The 23,172-nt window shown below is 48.3% G+C and overlaps 1 protein-coding gene across 2 annotated transcripts in view; it reads left to right on the top strand.

Moving 5' to 3' along the window:
* The window catches only part of shprh (SNF2 histone linker PHD RING helicase), a 169,310-nt gene that overhangs the window by 79,587 nt on the left and 66,551 nt on the right, over window positions 1-23,172 (top strand). For both annotated transcript variants that reach the window (XM_072498445.1, XM_072498444.1), the window contains exons 15-19: window positions 1,710-1,798; window positions 1,917-2,009; window positions 14,984-15,091; window positions 18,920-19,062; window positions 22,113-22,286. In XM_072498445.1, coding sequence (XP_072354546.1) covers window positions 1,710-1,798; window positions 1,917-2,009; window positions 14,984-15,091; window positions 18,920-19,062; window positions 22,113-22,286 — 607 coding nt within the window. The remainder of the gene's footprint in view (window positions 1-1,709; window positions 1,799-1,916; window positions 2,010-14,983; window positions 15,092-18,919; window positions 19,063-22,112; window positions 22,287-23,172) is intronic.

Genomic DNA, 23,172 nt, shown 5'->3' with positions numbered 1-23,172 from the left:
AAGTGCTTTTAAAGGTTGACTTATCTCCCAGCAGCCACTTCCACAATGCTCCCGCTGAAACTGACTCACCAGCTGATTCTCCCGCCGAAATCGACTGGCCTGCCCCTGCAAAGACAAGTGCTTTTAAAGGACAGACTTACCTCCCAGCAACCACTTCCGCAATGCTCCCGCTGAAACTGACTCACCAGCTGTTCTCACGCCGAAATCGACTGGCCTGCCCCTGCAAAGACAAGTGCTTTTAAAGGTTGACTTACCTCCCAGCAGCCACTTCCGCGATGCTCCCGCTGAAACTGACTCACCAGCTGTTCTCCCGCCGAAATCGACTGACCAAGACTCTTTCTTGGTCCCCTGCCTGTAGTACAAAAAGCTCGCTCTTCCCTACATTGAGCTTATAGCCTGAGAACTCCCCAAATTCCCTCAAAGTCTGCATGACCTCCACCATTCCCTCCATTGGGTCCGCCACGTACAGCAGTAGGTCGTCCAAATATAGCGACACCCGATGCTCTTCTCCCCCGCGGACCACCCCCCTCCATTTATTAGACTCCCTCAGTGATATGGCCAAGGGTTCGATCGCCAATGCAAACAACAGGAGGGACAGAGGGCACCCCTGCCTCGTTCCTCGGTACAGCCGAAAGTACTCCGACCTCCGCCAGTTCGTCACCACACTTGCCACCGGGGCGCTGTAAAGGAGCTTAACCCAGCTAATAAACCCTCCCCCGAACCCAAACCTACGCAACACCTCCCAGAGGTACTCCCACTCTACTTGGTCAAAGGCCTTTTCCATGTCCATGGCTGCCACTATCTCCGCCTCTCCCTCCTCCGATGGCATCATTATCACGTTTAAGAGCCGCCGCACATTCGTATTTAATTGCCTGCCCTTTACAAATCCCGTCTGGTCCTCATGTATCACCCCCGGGACACAGTCCTCAATCCTCGTGGCCAGCACTTTTGCCAGCCAACAGCTTAGCGTCCACATTAAGGAGCGAAATCGGCCTGTACGATCCACATTGCAGTGGGTCCTTGTCTCGCTTCAGAATCAAGGAAATTGTCGCCTCCGACATTGTCGGGGGCAGGGACCCCTCCTCTCTTGCCTTGTTAAAGGTCCTCACTAGTAGCGGGGCCAACAGGTCCGCATACTTTCTATAGAACTCCACCGGGAACCCGTCCGGCCCCGGGGCCTTTATGTAGACATAAGGGGCTGGATTCTCTGCCCTGTCGCGCCACATTTCAGGTTCACCCTGCCGGCGGGATGCTCCGTTACGCCGGCCGGTCAATGGGGTTTCCCATTGTAGGGCAGCCCCACGCCGTCTGGAAACCCCCGGGCTGCCTACAAAATGGAGCATCCTGCCGGCGGAGAATCCAGCTCATGGACTTTTGGACCACAAATATACTTGCTAATTTGATTCAAAGAAACAACTTGCCTTTATATAGCACCTTTCATGATGTCTGGGTTGTGTCAAAGCCCTTTGCAGCCAATGAAGTACTCTAGAAGCTTAGTCACCATTGTAATAAGGAAATGTAATGTGGCAGCCAGTTCTCACAGCAAGCTCCCTAACACACCATTTTGATAATGACCAAATCATTTTTCAAGATATTGATTGAGGGATAAATATTGGTTTCAAAACAATTGGCATCTCCGACAGTGTAACACCATCTTAGTACGGTGTCCTGGAGTGGGACTTGAAGTTGCGGTGTAATTTATGTTTCAGGCGAGTTCGTCACGGCAGTTGAATATTATAGAGATGTTCTGCGTTCATCCGAGGAGCATAAAGGCAAACTTCAAACCGACTCTTTACAGGTGAGTGGGTCATTCTGGATTTCAACTTGCAGTGCGGAATGATACAAGTTCCATATTGATCTGTGTAGTTGCGGGTTTTTAACAGCCCCTCTATCACCTGAAATGTTGTTCTTTCCAGCGACTCCATGCTACCCACAACCTTATTGAGCTCTTGGAGGCAAAGCACCCAGGGATCCTGCCAACTCTTCGAGATCACAAGCTTCGTGAAGAAGTAGGTACCCACTTTCACTTGGGGGCCAGTGCTTCTAACTAACCATGCAAAGTAATTTTCATTTACTACTTCCCCCGTAAGACTTGTCATTTAGTAGTTAACTCCAGAGGTGTAATGGTCCTGAACATTCTAGCACTATTCCTTAGCACTGTAATTCTTAGACTGACAATTTTATTGTATTACCTTTTGTTTACATTTCATTGCTTTTGGCACAGGTATTTAAAAAGGAAGAGAGTAAAGCGAGTGTTAGATCATAGAACATACAGTGCGGAAGGAGGCCATTCGGCCCATCGAGTCCACTTAAGCTCTCACTTCCAACCTATCCCCGCAACCCAGTAACCCCTCCGAACCTTTTAGGTCACTAAGGGCAATTTAACATGGCCAATCTACCTAACCTGCACGTCTTTGGACTGTGGGAGGAAACCGGAGCACCCGGAGGAAACCCCCACGCAGACACGGGAAAACGTGCAGACTCCGCACAGACAGTGACCCAGCGGGGAATCGAACCTGGGACCCAGGCGCTGTGAAGCCACAGTGCTAGCCACTTGTGCTACCGTGCTGTCCCCACTTGTGCTACCGTGTTGATCCTCTAGAGAGTGCAGATGGGAAGTTAATAGACGATGAGGCAATTGCAGGTGAAATACACAAATATTTTGCTTCTGTCTTCACTATTAAACGATGGTGGGCGACATGCGGCCCACCTGCCATCTGAGTGCAGCCCAAAGACGTCTTGTTATTCAGCAGAGACTGGGTCATTGCAGGGTATGCAGCGAAGACTGGGTCATTGCGGGGTACGCATCGGAGACTGGGACATTGCAGAACGCACAGCGGAGACTGGGACATTGCAGAACGCACAGCGGAGACTGGGACATTGCAGAACACACAGCGGAGACTGGGACATTGCAGAACACACAGCGGAGACTGGGACATTGCAGAACACACAGCGGAGACTGGGACATTGCAGAACACACAGCGGAGACTGGGACATTGCAGAACACACAGCGGAGACTGGGACATTGCAGAACACACAGCGGAGACTGGGACATTGCAGGGTATCCAGCGGAGACTGGGACATTGCAGAACGCACAGCGGAGACTGGGACATTGCAGAACACACAGCGGAGACTGGGACATTGCAGAACACACAGCGGAGACTGGGACATTGCAGGGTACCCAGCGGAGACTGGGACATTGCAGGGTACCCAGCGGAGACTGGGACATTGCAGGGTACCCAGCGGAGACTGGGTCATTGTAGGGTACCCAGCGGAGACTGGGACATTGCAGGGTACCCAGCGGAGACTGGGACATTGCAGGGTACCCAGCGGAGACTGGGACATTGCAGGACACACAGCGGAGACTGGGACATTGCAGGGTACCCAGCGGAGACTGGGACATTGCAGGGTACCCAGCGGAGACTGGGACATTGCAGGGTACCCAGCGGAGACTGGGTCATTGTAGGGTACCCAGCGGAGACTGGGACATTGCAGGGTACCCAGCGGAGACTGGGACATTGCAGAACACGCAGCGGAGACTGGGACATTGCAGGACACACAGCGGAGACTGGGACATTGCAGAACGCACAGAAGAGACTGGGACATTGCAGAACACACAGCGGAGACTGGGTCTTTGCAGGGAACGCAGCAGAGACTGGGTCTTTGCAGGGAACGCAGCGGAGACTGGGACATTGCTGGGTTCGCAGCGGAGACTGGGACATTGCAGGGTACGCAGCGGGGACTGGGACATTGCAGGGTACACAGCGGAGACTGGGACATTGCAGGGTACACTGCAAAGACACTGATATTGCAGGGTATGCATCAGAGACTGGGACATTGCAGGGTGCGCAGCGGAGACTGGGACATTGTAGGGTACGCAGCGGAGACTGGGACATTGTAGGGTGCGCAGCAGGGACTGGGACGTTGTAGAATACACTGCGGAGACGGGGACATTGCAGGGTACGCAGCAGAGACCTAGACATTGCAGGGTACGCAGCGGAGACTGGGACATTGCAGGGTACACAGCGGAGACTGGGACATTGCAGGGTACACAGCGGAGACTGGGACATTGCAGGGTACACAGCGGAGACTGGGACATTGCAGGGTACACAGCGAAGACTGGAACATTGCAGGGTACGCAGCGGAGACTGAAACATTGCAGGGTACGCAGTGGAAACTGGGACATTGCAGGGTACGCAGCGGAGACTGGGTCATTGCAGGGTACACAGCAGAGACTGGGACATTGCAGAATACACTGCAAAGACACTGACATTGTAGGGTATGCATCAGAGACTGGGACATTGTAGGGTACGCAGCGGAGACTGGGACATTGCAGGGTACGCAGCGGAGACTGGGACATTGCAGGGTACGCAGCGGAGACTGGGACATTGTAGAATACACTGCGGAGATGGGGACATTGCAGGGTACGCAGCAGAGACTGGGACATTGCAGGGTACGCAGCGGAGACTGGGACATTGCAGGGTACCCAGCGGAGACTGGGACATTGCAGGGTACCCAGCGGAGACTGGGACATTGCAGGGTATGCATCAGAGACTGGGACATTGCAGGGTACGCAGCGGAGACTGGGACATTGCAGGGTACGCAGCGGAGACTGGGACATTGCAGGGTACGCAGCGGAGACTGGGACATTGCAGGGTACGCAGCGGAGACTGGGACATTGCAGGGTACGCAGCGGAGACTGGGACATTGTAGAATACACTGCGGAGACGGGGACATTGCAGGGTACGCAGCGGAGACTGGGACATTGCAGGGTACGCAGCGGAGACTGGGACATTGCAGGGTACCCAGCGGAGACTGGGACATTGCAGGGTACCCAGCGGAGACTGGGACATTGCAGGGTACCCAGCGGAGACTGGGACATTGCAGGGTACGCAGCGGAGACTGGGACATTGCAGGGTACGCAGCGGAGACTGGGACATTGCAGAGTACACAGCGGAGACTGGGACATTGCAGGGTACGCAGCGGAGACTGGGACATTGCAGAACACACAGCGGAGACTGGGACATTGCTGGATACGCAGCGGAGACTGGGACATTGCAGAGTACACGGGGGAGACTGGGACATTGCTGGTTGCTCGCAGTATGCTAGACTATTCTGTGCCTGGTAATCTACACATTTAAGTGTTGGTGACAAAATACAAATTTCTTTACCCGTCAGTCTGGCCTCAATAAAAGTCGAGATGGATTTGCAGGTACAGCATTAGTTATTTTATTTGGCTTGCAAGCCTGATTCATTTCACAGAGGTATAGGACACATCTAGTCTCCTCCACCCCGGAAAAGCGAATGAACAAAGGGATTTCTGCAAATAAATTCAAATGGTATCAAGTTTCACATACACGATTCCCATAGGTCATCCTATACCCCTCCTGACCTGGTCATACATTCTGATTGGCTCACTTCTCATCCCTTCCTCTGGCCCCCTTATTACCCAGCATCCTTTTCTCCTCCTTTGGTGGACACACCTCCTCCTTGCTTTGCCATGCGGTCTGAAATCCTTTGTCTGTGAACTCACCAGAATGAGACTGGCCTCTCTCTACATTACAGTAACTAATATCTCTAAAGTAACTATTTTATATCACATTCGTCATTCCCTCCTTTTATCATTCCATGATAACCGAACTATCCATTTCATAGCTACGGTCCCTCATCTAAAAAGATCCGTCGCTGCATTTCCAATTCCTGGCGTAGCCCCCCTTCATCTGGTGCACCCTCATGGATTTTGACAGCCAAGATTTTAGGGGCGTTGATCTGTTACAGTGCACCCCTCATTCTACCCATCACACATTTAAGGATGGCTGGGCCCACAAAGATGCAGCCAATAGCCACTGCTAAATACATGGCCATATTTATCAACCAGTCCTTCCAACCTCCAAATCCCCAGTTACCCCAAGAGCCAAGATCCTGCATTCCGTCCAGGTGATCCCGTATGCGATCCATAAATTTAGTGATGTTAGCGGTTAAGTCTTGAACTCCCATGATACACTTGCCCTGTACTATGGCGCATGCCCCACCCTCACGGGCCAGAAGATAGTCAAGAGCATACCGGTTCTGCATTGCAAACAACCGCAGCTACAAGACGCTCAGAATTCCCCACCCGGCTGAGTGGCCCCTGTTGGATGCGAGAACCTGAGGTTTTTTCCAGTTCTCGCAGAATTCAGCTGAGACTGCCCGGCGTGCTAACTGATTATGCAGCATCCACGCCGAGGGGCAGGGGACTGTGGTAGGGACTAGAGTCCCAATAGCAATTTGGCGGGGAAATGGGGGTGACAAAACATTAGTTGCTGTACCAAATCTTTTTTAAAAGTAGCATCCTTGTTCCGTGTACAGGTGAGCATCACAATCAGTATATCGGTTGCGTAAGGATCCCCCAGTAGCCCAGTTTATCCAGCTTCGAAATGCCCATTCGGGCCGCCTAGCAATGCGGAAAGCCCTAGTCCCAACAGTGATTTGAGAGACATTCGCCCAGCCACAAAGGAGCTGGAGGCCGGCGTTCAATGGAACGCTGGTGGTGTTATAACAAACGCATTGGCCAGACGCCTGGGTGATATGGCACCTCCTGTCGTACAGGTGGGGAACCGACATGTTATATTCGTTTCCACCTCTACCAGCAAACAGCCGTATCCTTCACTTCTGAAACAATTCTCGTACGACCGGGAGTCCCTATAGGGTGTGAAGTGGCTAGGTATGTACGCCCTCCACCGTTGCAGCCTATCATACTGTGAGTGGGGATTATCCCGAGGAAGGGGAAGGCAAATAGCCGGTGGTGCTGAACCCGGATCGTAAGGAAGAGTGACTTGCTCGGGCGGTGGCTCGGAACGCTGACAATGAACCACCGTTTGGGGAGTGCCCCAAAGCGGTGAAACAGAAAATAACCTAGACACCGCTGCAGGGTTCGGGTAGCAGACAACCCGTCCCTGGCCATACAAGCGGTGGTAAATCTGGTAGAAGAGATTCATACTACCCGGGTTTTCCTCAGTTTGGCCTTTAACTAAATTAAGTGTATCTCCTGATAACCTACGTTCTAGTTGTACTTCCCTTCTCACACGCCCCATCCTCTCTCTAGTCCCCCTCTCTCTCTCACAGCCTCTTCCTACGCTCTCCTGACGGTCTGATGTTACCTTTATCGCACCAATCTTAACACATCCAAAATCAAATTTACATGTACTCCAAAAACAAGGCAATGTCCATATAATGTTCCCTTCCCATCGCCGGGACCGGTGCAATTGCTTCATGACTCCTGCATTTTCCGTTATCCTGATGACCTTCCATGAGTCGATACCATGTCCTCGTATATGGGGGCAGCGAAGAACATCACCTCTGCATAAACGAAATGTCCTTGTAGTTTGGTTGGGGTTACAAATGTAGATAATATGTCCCTTTTCCATGTCCGTCCCCGATGTCACTCCAAGCGAGGTGAGGCCGTAGATCACACAAGCGGTGCGTAGCCACCCCATCATATTCCACACCTGTAAAATAGAACTGGGGAAGGGAGGCAGGTTATTCTGTCCAAGAAAATGAGGCCCGTTACCAGAACTCAACTGAGCTGGTATACCGTACCGGGGAATGATTTCCCGCATCAGAACTTTAACCACAGTAGCAGCTTTATTATCGGTAGTCGGATACGCCTCAACCCATCTGCTGAACACATCCACAATGACCAAAACATATTTATAACATTGACACCTTTCCAACTCAATGTAATCCATTTGTAGCGTCTCAAAGGGACCACTGGGCAACGGGGTTTGCCCCATCCCACAAGGGATACCTTTGCCGGTGTTATATTGCTGACAAATCAAACACCGATTACTGATACTCTGGGCCAACCCCTGCATTTCAGGGTGCCACCAAGTGTCTAGCAACAAATCACTAGTCCCTCGAGCCCCACAATGAGTTGCAAAGTGTACACATTCAGTGACCCATAAAGCCAGTACATCAGACATACAAGTCTGATGTGCAGGCGTGGTCCATAAAGAGGAAACAGAATCATATGTACAACCTAACCGTTTCCACATTTGTTTATCACTCTCAGGAGCGTCCTCCTGTAACCTTATGACGTCTTGGATGGTTGGCATTGGCTTGTCAGAGGCAGACCTATTTATTGCAGAACGTTTAGTCTGACTTAACATTTTAGGCACCATCACTTGCTGAATTTGCGCGGCTGTCCGCGCTGCACAATCTGCTTGTTCATTACCAACGTCAACTGGGGTCTTACCATTTGTGTGGGCAGCGCATTTAATGACGGAAATCTGCGCGGGCATAAGGAGGGCCTGCAGAAAGTCATTAACTAAACCCCGGTGGGATATTTGACCACACATAATCATGTCAGGTTGTTCTGACGAAATATCACTCAAATCATCCCTTATTGTGGTAGTTTCCTGAATCAAGGCTAAACAGTCGTGGCCAGGTGCGTCTTCATGGACAGGGGGACCACTAAGAAAACAGGCTGGATTGATAGTGGTACAGTGTTTAAATGTCAGAAGTGGATTGTTCAAAAGGTATATCTCATACCTATTCTGACGAGCTGCGGTAAGATGCTGAGTCTGCAGTTGCCTCAGTAGTGCGATGACCGAGTGGGAGCTATACACTGTAATATCCTGTTGGAGAGTGAAAGCATGTAACGGCTGTGCGATGGCATTGATTGAACGTAAATCCTGTACTAATCAGTACTGGTCTGGCTTGGCTGGTTTAGGCACAGCAAGTATGGGGGTGTTACATTCTGATTGGCAAGGGACCAAAATACCCTGTTTCAACAGCTCTTGAATTAATTTGTCCATAGACGGGGCTGCAGTCGAGTGTTAATCGTTTCAGGGACCTCAAAATATTTTATGGCAGTGCCGTCTGGCGTGACTTGAAGTGCGTACTCTGTTGGATCTGAATGATCCACTGCCCTCCTTACCATAGGCCCCAAATCCCTGGCATGGTACTGGTCGTGGACCTGACGTGTAATATGAGGGCTTACCGAAGCTGACTGTGGCCATAAATGTGGTGGTACTGTAACAAAATCGGCGGTACCTTCTTTTCCCGTGACTGTGGCTGTAACTTTGACTGGCCATTCGGTCCCAATTAATGGCCGGTATTTGTCCTCCAACTCCCTGTTTTGTCCGGTTCTGTCATAGGCCAGGGTAACGTGATGCAGTGAATGTTCAATGTCTAACGTCCACCACTGGGGGGGTGATAGAAATATAGCACTGTTGTCTCATCTTCCATGATTTAACCGTTACCCCCTCGTCTCCGCACTCTAGCTGTAGCTGGAAGATACACAGTAAATTTCGGGCCAACAAGTTACAGTCCAATCCAGTAGTCACTACAAACTGATGATCTGCAGACTTATTCTTGTAAGTGGTCACAGGTTCAGAAATAGGATACTCACACACCTGTCCTTGGAACCCCGACAAATGCTGGGTGTGGTCAGATAGTGGTAGGCGAAGTTCTGATTGCAGAGAAGACATGGCTGCTCCAGTGTCGATTACAAATGGGTGATGTTCATCTCCTATCTGCAGAGAGATAATAGGTTCCCTGTCTGATTGGAGAGTCCTTATGACTAAATTAGCTAGTCAATCCTGTGTTGGGAAAGGGTTTGCCTGGGAGAAGTCAGTGTATCTCGTCTGTCCTCCCCTTGGTGGGTACCCCCTCCTTCTGCTGCCTGTCATTTAAAGGGGCATTCCTGTTGCCAGTGATCTGCATGGCCGCAATTAAAACATGCATTGCTCCCTCTATATCTGCCCCGTCCTCTTCTCCCAGTAGACCAATGGCCCTTCAGAGGGGGCGGCGGTTGTAAAGCTGTTGGTGCATACGGTGGGCCATAAAAATGAGCTGAGGATCCCTTTGGGTGGGTTTGATATCCTCCCCCTCGCTGATCCACCCACCCAAAGTCACAATATTGGGGCTCCAGCTGGTAAGCTACCATTTCTGCCGCTTGTTGGGGTCGCAGATCATACTTTTTCATTACATACTCAGTCTTAATCTTTGTAACTGAGCCGCCTTCCTGGCCTACGCCCTCCTTCCAATAAAATCTGGCTGCCCTTGCCATCTGGTAAGGGTCGTTCTCTGTCCAATTCATGTTATTACATTTCACAGCAGTAGCCACGGAAGGTGGTAGGCAATGCATTAACATAGCACAATATTGAGGGGAATTCTGACCATTTTGATATGGCAAGTCGCCTGACTGCCCACGGTAGATTTCATTAAAACGTTCCAAAAATTCCTCTGGCTCTTCAATCTTCTTACATTTTAGGTCTAAGATAGCAGAAATATTTATGGGCTTTTGAAATGTGCTATTCAACGCAGTCAGGATTTGTGTCCCTCTATCGTCGTCTAACGCATGGGCTTGCTGAAGTGCGGCGTGGCTAGCATAATTCAAGTGATTAAGATGATTGCGGTACTCTGCTGGGGTTAAAACCTGCTGGACTAGGGCCCAGAGGTCCCTAGCATCAGCTTGATAAATTGAGATGGTAGTTCTCAGGGAATCCACGAAAGCAGCAGGAGATTTTTTTTCTATCTGGGATTGTAGCCATAATAGCCATCATCTCACTGGGTGTCCATAGGAAATAAACGTCTATCGTGGGCTGGGCCCCGGCAGTCACTGCGTCAAGGTTTGGTATCTTCCTAATCGGCAACTGTCTCCGGGTCTCACCAGGGGGCACTCTAGATATTTCCTCTGGTTCTTCCAAGACTTCGACGTCCCTCCCTGTCACTAGAGGGAGTTCTTTCTCTTCAGAATCATCCCTGGCATCTCCCTTTGTTCTCGAAATTTGTGGTTTCCCCTTGGTCTGAAGGGATTTAGGTGGTATGCTTAATTGTTTCTGGTTAGGATCAAGCCCTTCTCTCGCTGTCCGAGATCGGGTCCTAGAGCTAACTGGGCTTGTGGAACAGAGCTCCTCTTCCCCTACTGATCGTGAAGATGGTAAATCGGGACCCACGCTATCAACCAAAAGGGCTGGAGTGACTGGCATGATTGGGATCTGGGGAGCAGTGACTGGATATAAATTATTATACTCTGGTGGTTCTGGAATTAGTACAGACAATGCTACAGGTGCAGTCAAAATCCTTTGCTGACATTTTCAAATTGTCGAATTGGTCATTTTCTGTCAATTCAAGGCCATTGAACTACGTAGCCCATCTTTTGTTTGACCCGAGCCTTTCCTGTCATTACTTGCGCGTTTTTTTGAACGCACATTCCTTTTTCAAGACCTGTAATGTTTTTTGGTTACCCTGTTCACTAATTGGAATTCCCATTTTAAGGGCATTGTCCTGCCAACTTGATAACATGATCTTATCTCTTTCCTCTTGACAATATCGTCTCCATAATCTAATTAACTCTTTAGCTTTCATACTTTGGCTCTTTCTTTTTTTTAATTATATATATTTTTTTATTTGCTTATTTATAACCAATGGCAATTTTTGCTCCTTGGCAAATTGATTGTAAAGGTTCTAACAGTTGTTCTTTTAAAACTTAAAATGTTTGAAAATACAAATTGAATTACTGCAACTTGCAAGCTTAGCTCTGATCTCAACTCAGAACTAAATTTACGATTTGCTTAACACAAACTTGTATAACATTTACAACTTAATTAATTCTTTATCTTAATTTTTCTTTTAACAAGTTTTTCTTACATTCTCAAAAATGTTGGCTGCTATCAATGAGGGAGCAGTTAGCTGCGGTGATGTATACCGGAGCAAAGTCAACTGTCATCTCCAGATTTACACTTTTTAAAATGGTGTCAGTGAGTTTCTTTAAGTTTCTATTAATTCACAAATAAAATGAGATAAACATTATTTCAAGTAAGTAAAACTTAAGATTCTGGCAATTTCAATCAATTGCTTTCGAAAATAATAACTTTTATCAAAGAGGTGGAGAAACCCACTGGTTTCCTTTAATTAATTCAAAACGTAACTTTGCTGGAGTTCACTGACTCAAAGGAAAGGTATCTGATTACACTACAGGCTGCTGCTGTTATCTCAAGGCCTGAGTGAGAAGCACTGTCTGTCGTCTTTAACTTTGGCTGCTGCTGTTAACCCTTTGAGAGACTTCTGCTTTAACTAACATGCAGCATCCAGTTCTATGGATGTTCTTTGTTTTGAAATTTATCCAAGCAATTCCCCATAATCTCAACTAGTCCTCAGAACTGCGTTTTTCGCCACTACAGTCCAAGGGTACAATTTTAGCTTAATCAACTATGGATTTAAAACACTCACACATGGAATTGAATCATCTGTTTTAGATGTCGCATCAACCCATAACCTAACCCAAGCCGAATCAGAACTCACACATGGAGTTGAACCATCTTCAGATTTAAAAACACTTATTTAACTGAACCTTCATCTGCTGAAGTCACATCAGTTCATCAACAACACAATTAACCCAAAAGTGAACTATCAATTATGATATCCCATCAGTTTAATTTTCTAATCCCCAGACTGACCTTTGATTTCGTCGAGACCAGACTAATCAGACGATAAGAAGAGGGGGAAAAAGCAATGCGCGGTCATTTTCCAGCTATACGTTGTGGGCCCCTTCTTCCCACTCTCCCTGTTCATAATCAGTCTAATTCTGATTTCATGGTTGGTCAGAACAGTCGTGAGAAATCCCGGGTTTCCAGCACCAAATGACAAAATACAAATTTCTTTACCCGTCAGTCTGGCCTCAATAAAAGTCGAGATGGATTTGCAGGTACAGCATTAGTTATTTTATTTGGCTTGCAAGCCTGATTCATTTCACAGAGGCATAGGACACATCTAGTCTCCTCCACCCCGGAAAAGCGAATGAACAAAGAGACAAAGGGATTTCTGCAAATAAATTCAAATGGTATCAAGTTTCACATACACGATTCCCATAGGTCATCCTATACCCCTCCTGACCTGGTCATACATTCTGATTGGCTCACTTCTCATCCCTTCCTCTGGCCCCCTTATTACCCAGCATCCTTTTCTCCTCCTTTGGTGGACACACCTCCTCCTTGCTTTGCCATGCGGTCTGAAATCCTTTGTCTGTGAACTCACCAGAATGAGACTGGCCTCTCTCTACATTACAGTAGCTAATATCTCTAAAGTAACTATTTTATATCACATTCGTCATTAGCATTGGGAGTAGTGTCACATGCAAGTTTTCTTTTGATAACTGTGTCAAAGTAGGAACAGGAGTGTTTCTCCCAAGAGAGTGGTCAATTGCTGAGCTCATGTATAAGGCAGGATTTCTCTTCAAAGTCTTTAGTCTGATTGTAAATAGCATTATATTAATCCAGTGTTGCTGGTTCTCTCTCAAACTAGCTAAAGACAAATGCATATTTAAAATAAGAAAAACAGTAACTTCAGTTTACTGGCCAGTGTTGATTATTGCCAATCCCCTCCTGCACGGAGGGCTGGTTGATTTCTTTGCTCTGCTTTCTGGGAGGGTTCTGTGCACTAATCTGGAAGCAATTACATTTGGATCAACATGGATAGCAAATTGGAAATGTTAGTTCAGATATGGTACTCAACTGGTCTTCAAATTTCCCAGTTCAGCCCCTCCCAACTTGGTCTGGTCCACTATCTCCTGCATAAGTGCAGGAAACAGCATCAGACACCACCAGCATTGCCCCTTTAATCCACAGTGCGCGTGGATGAGGATCCAAAATCGGAGCTACCAACTTTGACCATTACTTTGCTGTGCAGCGTTTCAGCCACTCACTGATTTGTACTTTATAGAAAATGATTTGCTGGGGTGTGGGTGTCACGGCTAGACCAGATTTTATTGGCCATCCCTCATTCCGCTGGGAAGGTGGTGCTGAGCTTCCTTCTTGAACCGCCGCGGTGTAGGTACACCCACGGTGGTGTTCCAGGAGTTTGCATGAACGGCGATTATATTCCCAAGTCAGGATGGTGAGTGGCTTGGAGGGGAATTCGCAGGTGGGGGTGTTCCCAGCTATTTGCAGCCCGTGTTCTTCTGGGTAGCAGAGCTTATGGGTTTGGAAGGTGTTGGTGAAGGAGCTTTGGTGAGTTTCTGCGGTGCATCGTGTATCTGGTGCACACTGACGCTACTGTGCATTGGTGGAGGGAGTGAATATTTAAGGTTGTGGATGGGATGTCGGTCAAGCGGGCTGTATTGCCTTGGATGCTGTCAAGCTGCTCGAGTGTTGGAGCTGCCCTCACCCAGGCAAGTGAAGAGTATTCCATCACACTCCTGACTTGTACTTTGTGATGGAGTCAGCAGGTAAGTTACTCGCCTCAGAATTCCCAGCCTCTGACCTATCTTCTAGCCCCATATTTATATGGCAAGTCCGGTTCAGTTTCTGATTAATGGTAACCACAGGATGTGGGGGATTCAGTGATGGTAATGCCATTGAATGTCAAGGGGAGATGGTCAGATTCTCCCCTTGGCGATTGCACAGCACGTGTGTTCCACAAATATTATTTTCCCCTTATCAGCCTGTACCTGAATGTTGTCCTGGTCTGGGGATGGGCACAGTCCCTTCAGTGTCTGAGGAGTCGCAAACGGAACTGAACATTGTGCAATCATCCAGGAACATCCCCACTTCTGATCTTATGATGAGGAGGAAGATTATTGAAGCAGCTGAAGATGGTTGGGTCGAGGACACTACCCTGAGGAAGTCCTGTAGCATTGTCCGGGGACTGAAAAGATTGGCCTCGAACAGCAAGTCACCCTCCTTTGTGTTAGGTGCGACTCCAACCAGTGGAGAGTACTCCCTAGCTTCCCATTTTTGCATTGACTTCAGTTTACCCAGATCTCCTTGATGCCACACTGAGTGAATTGCTGTCTTGATGTCAAGGTCAGTCACATTCACCTCCCCTGCTAAGCCTTGGGAATTGACATGGTTCACTGAGAGCTCCACACTTTCAAAATTCACCTGCTGAAGGTGGGACCAGACACTGGCATAGATAAATAGCACTGTGGGCTGGCATGGTTTGTTCAATTCTATTATATGTATGATCTTTAATATTCCTTCTCTTGCCTTGTCATATACAGGCTGACCAACTTAGACAGCACTACATGAGCAAATCGGATTCAGAGGTATCTGCAGCATGCCAAGCTTTGCCGTCCGTTCAGCAGAACATCCGTGAACTACAACAAAAGGTAAACGGCCCTGTGTCTGAGAGCCAGGTAAACAAACTGCCCTGTATCGGAGAGCCAGGTAAACAAACGGCCTTGTGTCTGAGAGCCAGGTAAACAAACGGCCCTGTATCGGAGAGCCAGGTAAACAAACGGCCCTGTATCGGAGAGCCAGGTAAACAAACGGGTCTGTATCGGAGAGCCAGGTAAACAAACAGCCCTGTATCGGAGAGCCAGGTAAACAAACGGCCCTGTATCGGAGAGCCAGGTAAACAAACGGCCCTGTATCGGAGAGCCAGGTAAACAAACGGCCCTGTATCGGAGAGCCAGGTAAACAAACTGCCCTGTATCGGAGAGCCAGGTAAACAAACGGCCCTGTATCGGAGAGCCAGGTAAACAAACGGCCCTGTATCGGAGAGCCAGGTAAACAAACGGGTCTGTATCGGAGAGCCAGGTAAACAAACGGCCCTGTATCGGAGAGCCAGGTAAACAAACGGCCCTGTATCGGAGAGCCAGGTAAACAAACTGCCCTGTATCGGAGAGCCAGGTAAACAAACGGCCCTGTATCGGAGAGCCAGGTAAACAAACGGCCCTGTATCGGAGAGCCAGGTAAACAAACGGGTCTGTATCGGAGAGCCAGGTAATCAAACTGCCCTGTATCGGAGAGCCAGGTAAACAAACGGCCCTGTATCGGAGAGCCAGGTAAACAAACAGCCCTGTATCGGAGAGCCAGGTAAACAAACTGCCCTGTATCGGAGAGCCGGGTTGAACAAACAGCCCTGTGTCTGAGAGCCAGGTAAACAAACGGCCCTGAATCGGAGAGTCAGGTAAACAAACTGCCCTGTATCGGAGAGCCAGGTAAACAACCTGCCCTGTATCGGAGAGCCAGGTAAACAAACGGCCCTGTATCGGAGAGCCAGGTAAACAAACTGCCCTGAATCGGAGAGCCAGGTAAACAAACTGCCTTGTATCGGAGAGCCAGGTAAACAAACTGCCTTGTATCGGTGAGCCAGGTAAACAAACAGCCCTGTATCGGAGAGCCAGGTAAACAAACGGCCCTGTATCGGAGAGCCAGGTAAACAAACTGCCCTGAATCGGGGAGCCAGGTAAACAAACTGCCTTGTATCGGAGAGCCAGGTAAACAAACAGCCCTGTATCGGAGAGCCAGGTAAACAAACAGCCCTGTATCGGAGAGCCAGGTAAACAAACAGCCCTGTATCTGAGAGCCAGGTAAACAAACGGCCCTGTATCGGAGAGCCAGGTAAACAAACAGCCCTGTATCGGAGAGCCAGGTAAACAAACAGCCCTGTATCTGAGAGCCAGGTAAACAAACTGCCCTGTATCGGAGAGCCAGGTAAACAAACTGCCCTGTATCGGAGAGCCGGGTAATCAAACTGCCCTGTATCGGAGGGCCAGGTAAACATACAGCCCTGTATCGGAGAGCCAGGTAAACAAACAGCCCTGTATCGGAGAGCCAGGTAAACAAACGGCCCTGTATCGGAGAGCCAGGTAAACAAACTGCCCTGTGTCTGAGAGCCAGGTAAACAAACGACCCTGTATCGGAGAGCCAGGTAAACAAACTGCCCTGTATCGGAGAGCCAGGTAAACAAACAGCCCTGTACCGGAGAGCCAGGTAAACAAACAGCCCTGTATCGGAGAGCCAGGTAAACAAACAGCCCTGTGCCTGAGAGCCAGGTAAACAAACTGCCCTGTATCGGAGAGCCAGGTAAACAAACAGCCCTGTATCGGAGAGCCAGGTAAACAAACGGCCCTGTATCGGAGAGCCAGGTAAACAAACGGCCCTGTATCGGAGAGCCAGGTAAACAAACAGCCCTGTATCGGAGAGCCAGGTAAACAAACGGCCCTGTATCGGAGAGCCAGGTAAACAAACGGCCCTGTATCGGAGAGCCAGGTAAACAAACTGCCCTGTATCTGAGAGCCAGGTAAACAAACGGCCCTGTATCGGAGAGCCAGGTAAACAAACAGCCCTGTATCGGAGAGCCAGGTAAACAAACAGCCCTGTATCGGAGAGCCAGGTAAACAAACGGCCCTGTATCGGAGAGCCAGGTAAACAAACTGCCCTGTATCGGAGAGCCAGGTAAACAAACGGCCCTGTATCGGAGAGCCAGGTAAACAAACTGCCCTGTATCGGAGAGCCAGGTAAACAAACGGGTCTGTATCGGAGAGCCAGGTAAACAAACAGCCCTGTATCGGAGAGCCAGGTAAACAAACGGCCCTGTACCGGAGAGCCAGGTAAACAAACTGCCCTGTATCGGAGAGCCAGGTAAACAAACTGCCCTGTATCGGAGAGCCAGGTAAACAAACGGCCCTGTACCGGAGAGCCAGGTAAACAAACGGCCCTGTATCGGAGAGCCAGGTAAACAAACGGCCCTGTATCGGAGAGCCAGGTAAACAAACGGCCCTGTATCGGAGAGCCAGGTAAACAAACGGCCCTGTATCGGAGAGCCAGGTAAACAAACTGCCTTGTATCGGAGAGCCAGGTAAACAAACGGCCCTGTATCGGAGAGCCAGGTAAACAAACGGCCCTGTATCGGAGAGCCAGGTAAACAAACGGCCCTGTATCGGAGAGCCAGGTAAACAAACGGCCCTGTATCGGAGAGCCAGGTAAACAAACTGCCCTGTATCTGAGAGCCAGGTAAACAAACTGCCCTGTATCGGAGAGCCAGGTAAACAAACGGCCCTGTATCGGAGAGCCGGGTAAACAAACTGCCTTGTATCGGAGAGCCAGGTAAACAAACGGCCCTGTATCGGAGAGCCAGGTAAACAAACGGCCCTGTATCGGAGAGCCAGGTAAACAAACGGCCCTGTATCGGAGAGCCAGGTAAACAAACTGCCCTGTATCTGAGAGCCAGGTAAACAAACGGCCCTGTATCGGAGAGCCAGGTAAACAAACAGCCCTGTATCGGAGAGCCAGGTAAACAAACAGCCCTGTATCGGAGAGCCGGGTTGAACAAACAGCCCTGTATCGGAGAGCCAGGTAAACAAACGGCCCTGTATCGGAGAGCCAGGTAAACAAACGGCCCTGTATCGGAGAGCCAGGTAAACAAACGGCCCTGTATCGGAGAGCCAGGTAAACAAACGGCCCTGTATCGGAGAGCCAGGTAAACAAACGGCCCTGTATCGGAGAGCCAGGTAAACAAACGGGTCTGTATCGGAGAGCCAGGTAAACAAACTGCCCTGTATCGGAGAGCCAGGTAAACAAACGGGTCTGTATCGGAGAGCCAGGTAAACAAACGGCCCTGTATCGGAGAGCCAGGGGAGAGCCCCCCCACTTCCTTGGTCCCCACAACCCCCGTCCTTTTATCCAACAAAATGCCCCCTGCCGCGACTTTGAATCAAACCCAAGTGAAATACTTGTCCTATCCATCCCTTCCTCAACCTCACCTGGAAAATCACCTCCGCTTTCAAACAACTCAAACCCGAGACCTCTTCACCGGCCCGTTTAACCCCCAGACGTTTCACGTCACAGCTCTTACCAGAGGCTTATGCCTCCATTCCCCTCTACCATTTGCCACCGCCCCCCACCGCTTCTACCTTCCTTAATACTGCCCTGAACCGGGCCTATCCAATTAACCATCAGGAAGCTAAAGTAGTCACTGATTGGTACAGCAGTGCTAATGCTAAGAATGTATAATATTTCATGTATAGTTACTTTCCAGAAAAGAATTGGTTATTGAAATAACTCCCTACAGATTCTCTCACCTTTGCTATTTTCCTCTGTGACTTAGCGCTGACTTCTCGTTTTGGAAGTTGGTAAATAGGATGCAGCAGCTGACCATTACCTTGACATACCTGCAATGCTTTTCTCTTGTTTTTGTGTCCTGTCACCAGATGCACTTTGGGGCTCCTTGGTGGCTTGGTATCATTGAGTGTTTACGGCAGGCAGACCTGGATGACGAGCTGGTGACTAGGGTGCAAAATGAAATCTCGTCCAACTATAAACATCAAGCTAATAAACTGTCCATGGCTGAAAAGTAAGTCAATTTGCATACTGTCCATAAGAACAACCGGATTAGGAGCAGGAGTAGGCCACTCGGCCCTTTGAGCCTGTTCCGCCATTCAATCGGGAAAATACAGAGATTAATACTCTGTGTTGACCTTGGGAGTAGAGTTTGGAGAAGTGGGAGTGTTACTGAACTAGTACTTCAGAGGTTCAAGCTAACCCTCTAGGGACATGGGTTCCAATCCCACCACAGCAGCTGGTGGAATTTAAATTCAATTTATAAATCTTAAGCTAGTGACCATGAAACTATCATTGATTGTTGCACAAACCCACCTGGTTCACTAATGCCTTTTAGGGAAGGAAATCTGCCATTTTTACCCGGTCTGACTGATACGTGACTCTAGACCCACATCAACAGCAGAGCAAACTATTACGTTCAAGGGAAAATATGGATGGATAATCAATGCTGGGCAATGTCCTATGAAAGATTTATTTTAAAAGGTGCATGTGCAGAGAGTCAGTGGTACGTGGTGAAGGTCACTGCACCAGAGTGCAGGAGGAGGTGTCTGAGTCAGGGATGTCCGTGCACGGTCCCCCTCAGGAGGGAGGGTAGCACAATGATCCAGTGGGCATTGAGTTAGGGCCTCAGGACTCTCCTTGGGCAAAGCACTTGGATCATCAGGAGCAGATATGTGGAAATCTGACCGAGTTCCCTGAAGCAATGTGTGCTCAAGCACTTCAACATAGAAACATAAAAAATCAGAGCAGGAATAGGCCATTTGGCCCTTCGAGCCCAGTCTGCCATTCGTTATGATCATGGCTGATCATTCAACTCAATAGCCTGATCCCACCGTCTCCTATTTCCTTTGGTCCCTTTTGCTCCAAATGCTATATCTAACTGCTTCTTGAAAACATGCAATGTATTGTCCTCAACCTTTTTCTGTGGTAGTGAATTCCACAGACGGAATTTCTTTTTAAAAAAGATTTAGAGTACCCAATTCATTTTTCCAATTAAGGGGCAATTTAGCGCGGCCAATCCACCTACCCTGCACTCCTTTGGGTTGTGGGGGCAAAACCCACGCAAACACGGGGCGAATGTGCAAACTCCACACGGACAGTGACCCAGACCCAGGATCGAACCTGGGACCTCGGTTCCCTGAGGCAGTAGTGCTAACCACTGTGCCCCGTGCTGCCCTGACAGACGAAATTTCTTCTCACCTCAGTCCTGATTGGTCTACCCTGTATCCTCAGACTGTGACCCCTGGTTTTGGACTCCCCAACCATCGGGAACACCTTTCATGCATCTACCCTGACTAGTCCCGTTAGAATTTTCTAAATTTCTATGAGATCCCCCTCATTTTTCTGAATTCCACTGAATATAATCCTAACCGACTCAATCTCTCCTCATAGGTCAGTCCCCCCATCCCAGGAATTAGTCTGGTAAACCTTCTCTGCACTCCCTCTATAAGAACATCCTTCCTCAGATAAGGAGATCAAAGCTGCAAACAATATTCCAGGTATAGTCTCACCAAGACCCTGTATAACTGCAGAAGGACATCCCTGCTCTTGTACTCTAAACCTCTCGCAATGAAGGCCAACATACCATTTGCCGCCTTCACCGCCTGCTGCACCTGCATGCTTACCTTCAGCGGCTGGTGTACGATGACACACAGTTCACGTTGCATATTTCCATCTCTCAATTTATAGACATTCAGCTAATAATCTGCCGTCCTTTTTTTGCTATCAAACCTCCCATTTATCCAAATTATATCCACATGAGCCAGCATGGTGATGAACTCAACATTGTGTCAGGAACTTGATTGAATGAACTCCAACCATTAAAGAATGGCCAATCTCATATAGAGACACTTGGAGAATAACACAAAATGGATGCGAGAGTAATATGACGGCCTGCAAAGGGTACACGGCTCATTCAGAAGCCTGGAGTAAGCCGTTTATAGAATGAGCGCTGTTCTCCAAGGAGTAAGCGAGAAGCTTGTACCCATAACAGGATATTTGCGCTGTTGGCATGACAGAGGCGAGAAGGGATGACTGCTGTGCCCCAGTAGCCAGCCCCATCTCACTTGCAATGAAGTCAGCCTAGGCCTGTGGAGCTGGGTGAGGAGAATGAGGGTTCCAAGAACATCTCTGCACCCTCATCTTCTTCTGCTTCCTGGTCCCTCCACTCGAGCACTCATCTGTGGCACAGGTCTCCGAGAGAACAACTGCCGCTGAGCCGCCAGTTTCAGGTAGGTTCCCATTTCCTTTGATTGGGGAGGGATGATCAATTTAAAACTTTCACTGAGCGAGGAGAAAAGGAGGAATTTTTTAATGCAGTAAATTGTTAAGCGCATGGACTGATATATCACAGGGCATGGGACCAGTAAAAGACACTAAAATGTTCTGAGCAACTGCATTAATATTTCACTGAGCAACTGGAAATTTACGGATCAGTCCATTGAACCTTGCCTAAGTGATGCAATGAAACTTTGCTAATAGAATACTGCAAAACTTTATACATGTTCAGGAAGTTCGAATTAACAATGAAACTTCATGCACTGCTACCTCACGGCGGTGAGGACCCGCGTTTGATCAAGGCCCCAGGTCACTGTCCGTGTGGAGTTTGGAGTTTGCACATTCTCCCCGTGTTTGCGTGAGTCTCACCCCCACAACCCAAAGATGTGCAGGTTAGGTAGATTGGCCACGCTAAATTGTCCCTTAATTGGCAAAAAATAATTGGGTACTCTAAATTTATTTTTAAAAACAATGAAACTTCACTAATTACTACATAACTGAAATATTGAAACTTTTTTACTTGATGAAGCTTCTCTAAATATATAATCTTTTTTTTCAGTAACTGTCATACAGTTTTGCTAACAGCTAGTTAAAATTCACTGATTAAATCTCACTCACCGACTGACTGCTGCACTTAAACTTAACTAAATAAACTTCCCTGACTGCTGCACATTAAGCCTCCGCTTTGATTAAGCTCTGATGCAATGAACCATTCATCAGCTAAAAGGCATGGTGACAAATGTTGTCTCTAATCTGTGTTGATCACAGTTAACTTTGTACGCTCAGGTTCCGGGACTGCAGAGGCCTACAGTTTTTGCTGTCCGTACAAATGGACGAGTTGAAGAAATCACAAAAGATAGTACAGGACTCGGTCAAGAATCTGGAGGCCCCTCCATCACAAGAAGAAATTCGGCTCGCCACAGTGTGTCATCTTCGCCCGGTCCGATTTCCCCTGAACAAGTGGGTATATTGGCCAGTGCTATAATTGTTTTGTATTGTGCAATAGCTGCTTGTGATTGCATTCTGTCTTTCCACATTTTTGTAAACTAAGATGTTTTGGGAAGAATCGTTGTTACAATGCTTCGATTTAAAAAAAAAAAAAAAACCCTTCCAAGGGCCTTTCACATCCTCACGATATCCCAAAATAATATAATAATCTTTTTATTGTCACAAGTAGGCTTACATTAACACTGCAATGAAGTTACTGTGAAAATCCCCTAGTCGCCTCATTCCAGTGCATGTTCGGGTACATGGAGGGAGAATTCAAAATTCTCAGCTGGTACTGGAATTGAACCCTCGCTGCTGGCCCTGTTCTGCATCATAAACCAGCTGTCTAGCCCACTGAGCTAAACCAGCACATTACAGCCAATTAAGTGCTTCCTGAAATTTAGTCACTGTTTTAATGCAGGAAACTTGGCAGTCAAACTTCGCACAATTCCCACAAACACAATGAGATAATGACCATATAATCAGTTTCAATTATATTGTGGGAGAAATATTGGCCCAGACACAGGTAAGATCTCCCCTGCTGTTTTTTGAAATAACTACCTGAGAGGGCAGGTGGGCTTTGGTTAAGCATCTCAGTTGAAAGATGGAACCTCCAAAAGTGTCGTGCTTCCTCCGTACAGCACTGGAGTGTCAGCATAAATTTGGTGCTGAAGTCTCTTAGAGTGGGACTAGAACCTAGAGCCTTCTGCTTCGAGGTCAGCAATGCTACCCATTAGGCCTAGGCTGATATAAATAAGAACATTTTTAAATGAGGTTTGGATGTATCGATACAAAAGCAAAACATGTTTCCGGTGGCGGCTATGAAGGAGTAAGTCGCACATTTGGTGGCTCCCGCTCT

Source organism: Scyliorhinus torazame, chromosome 4 (assembly GCF_047496885.1).
Source record: "Scyliorhinus torazame isolate Kashiwa2021f chromosome 4, sScyTor2.1, whole genome shotgun sequence".
NCBI lineage: Eukaryota > Metazoa > Chordata > Chondrichthyes > Carcharhiniformes > Scyliorhinidae > Scyliorhinus > Scyliorhinus torazame.
This window is presented reverse-complemented; position numbering and strand designations above follow the sequence as displayed.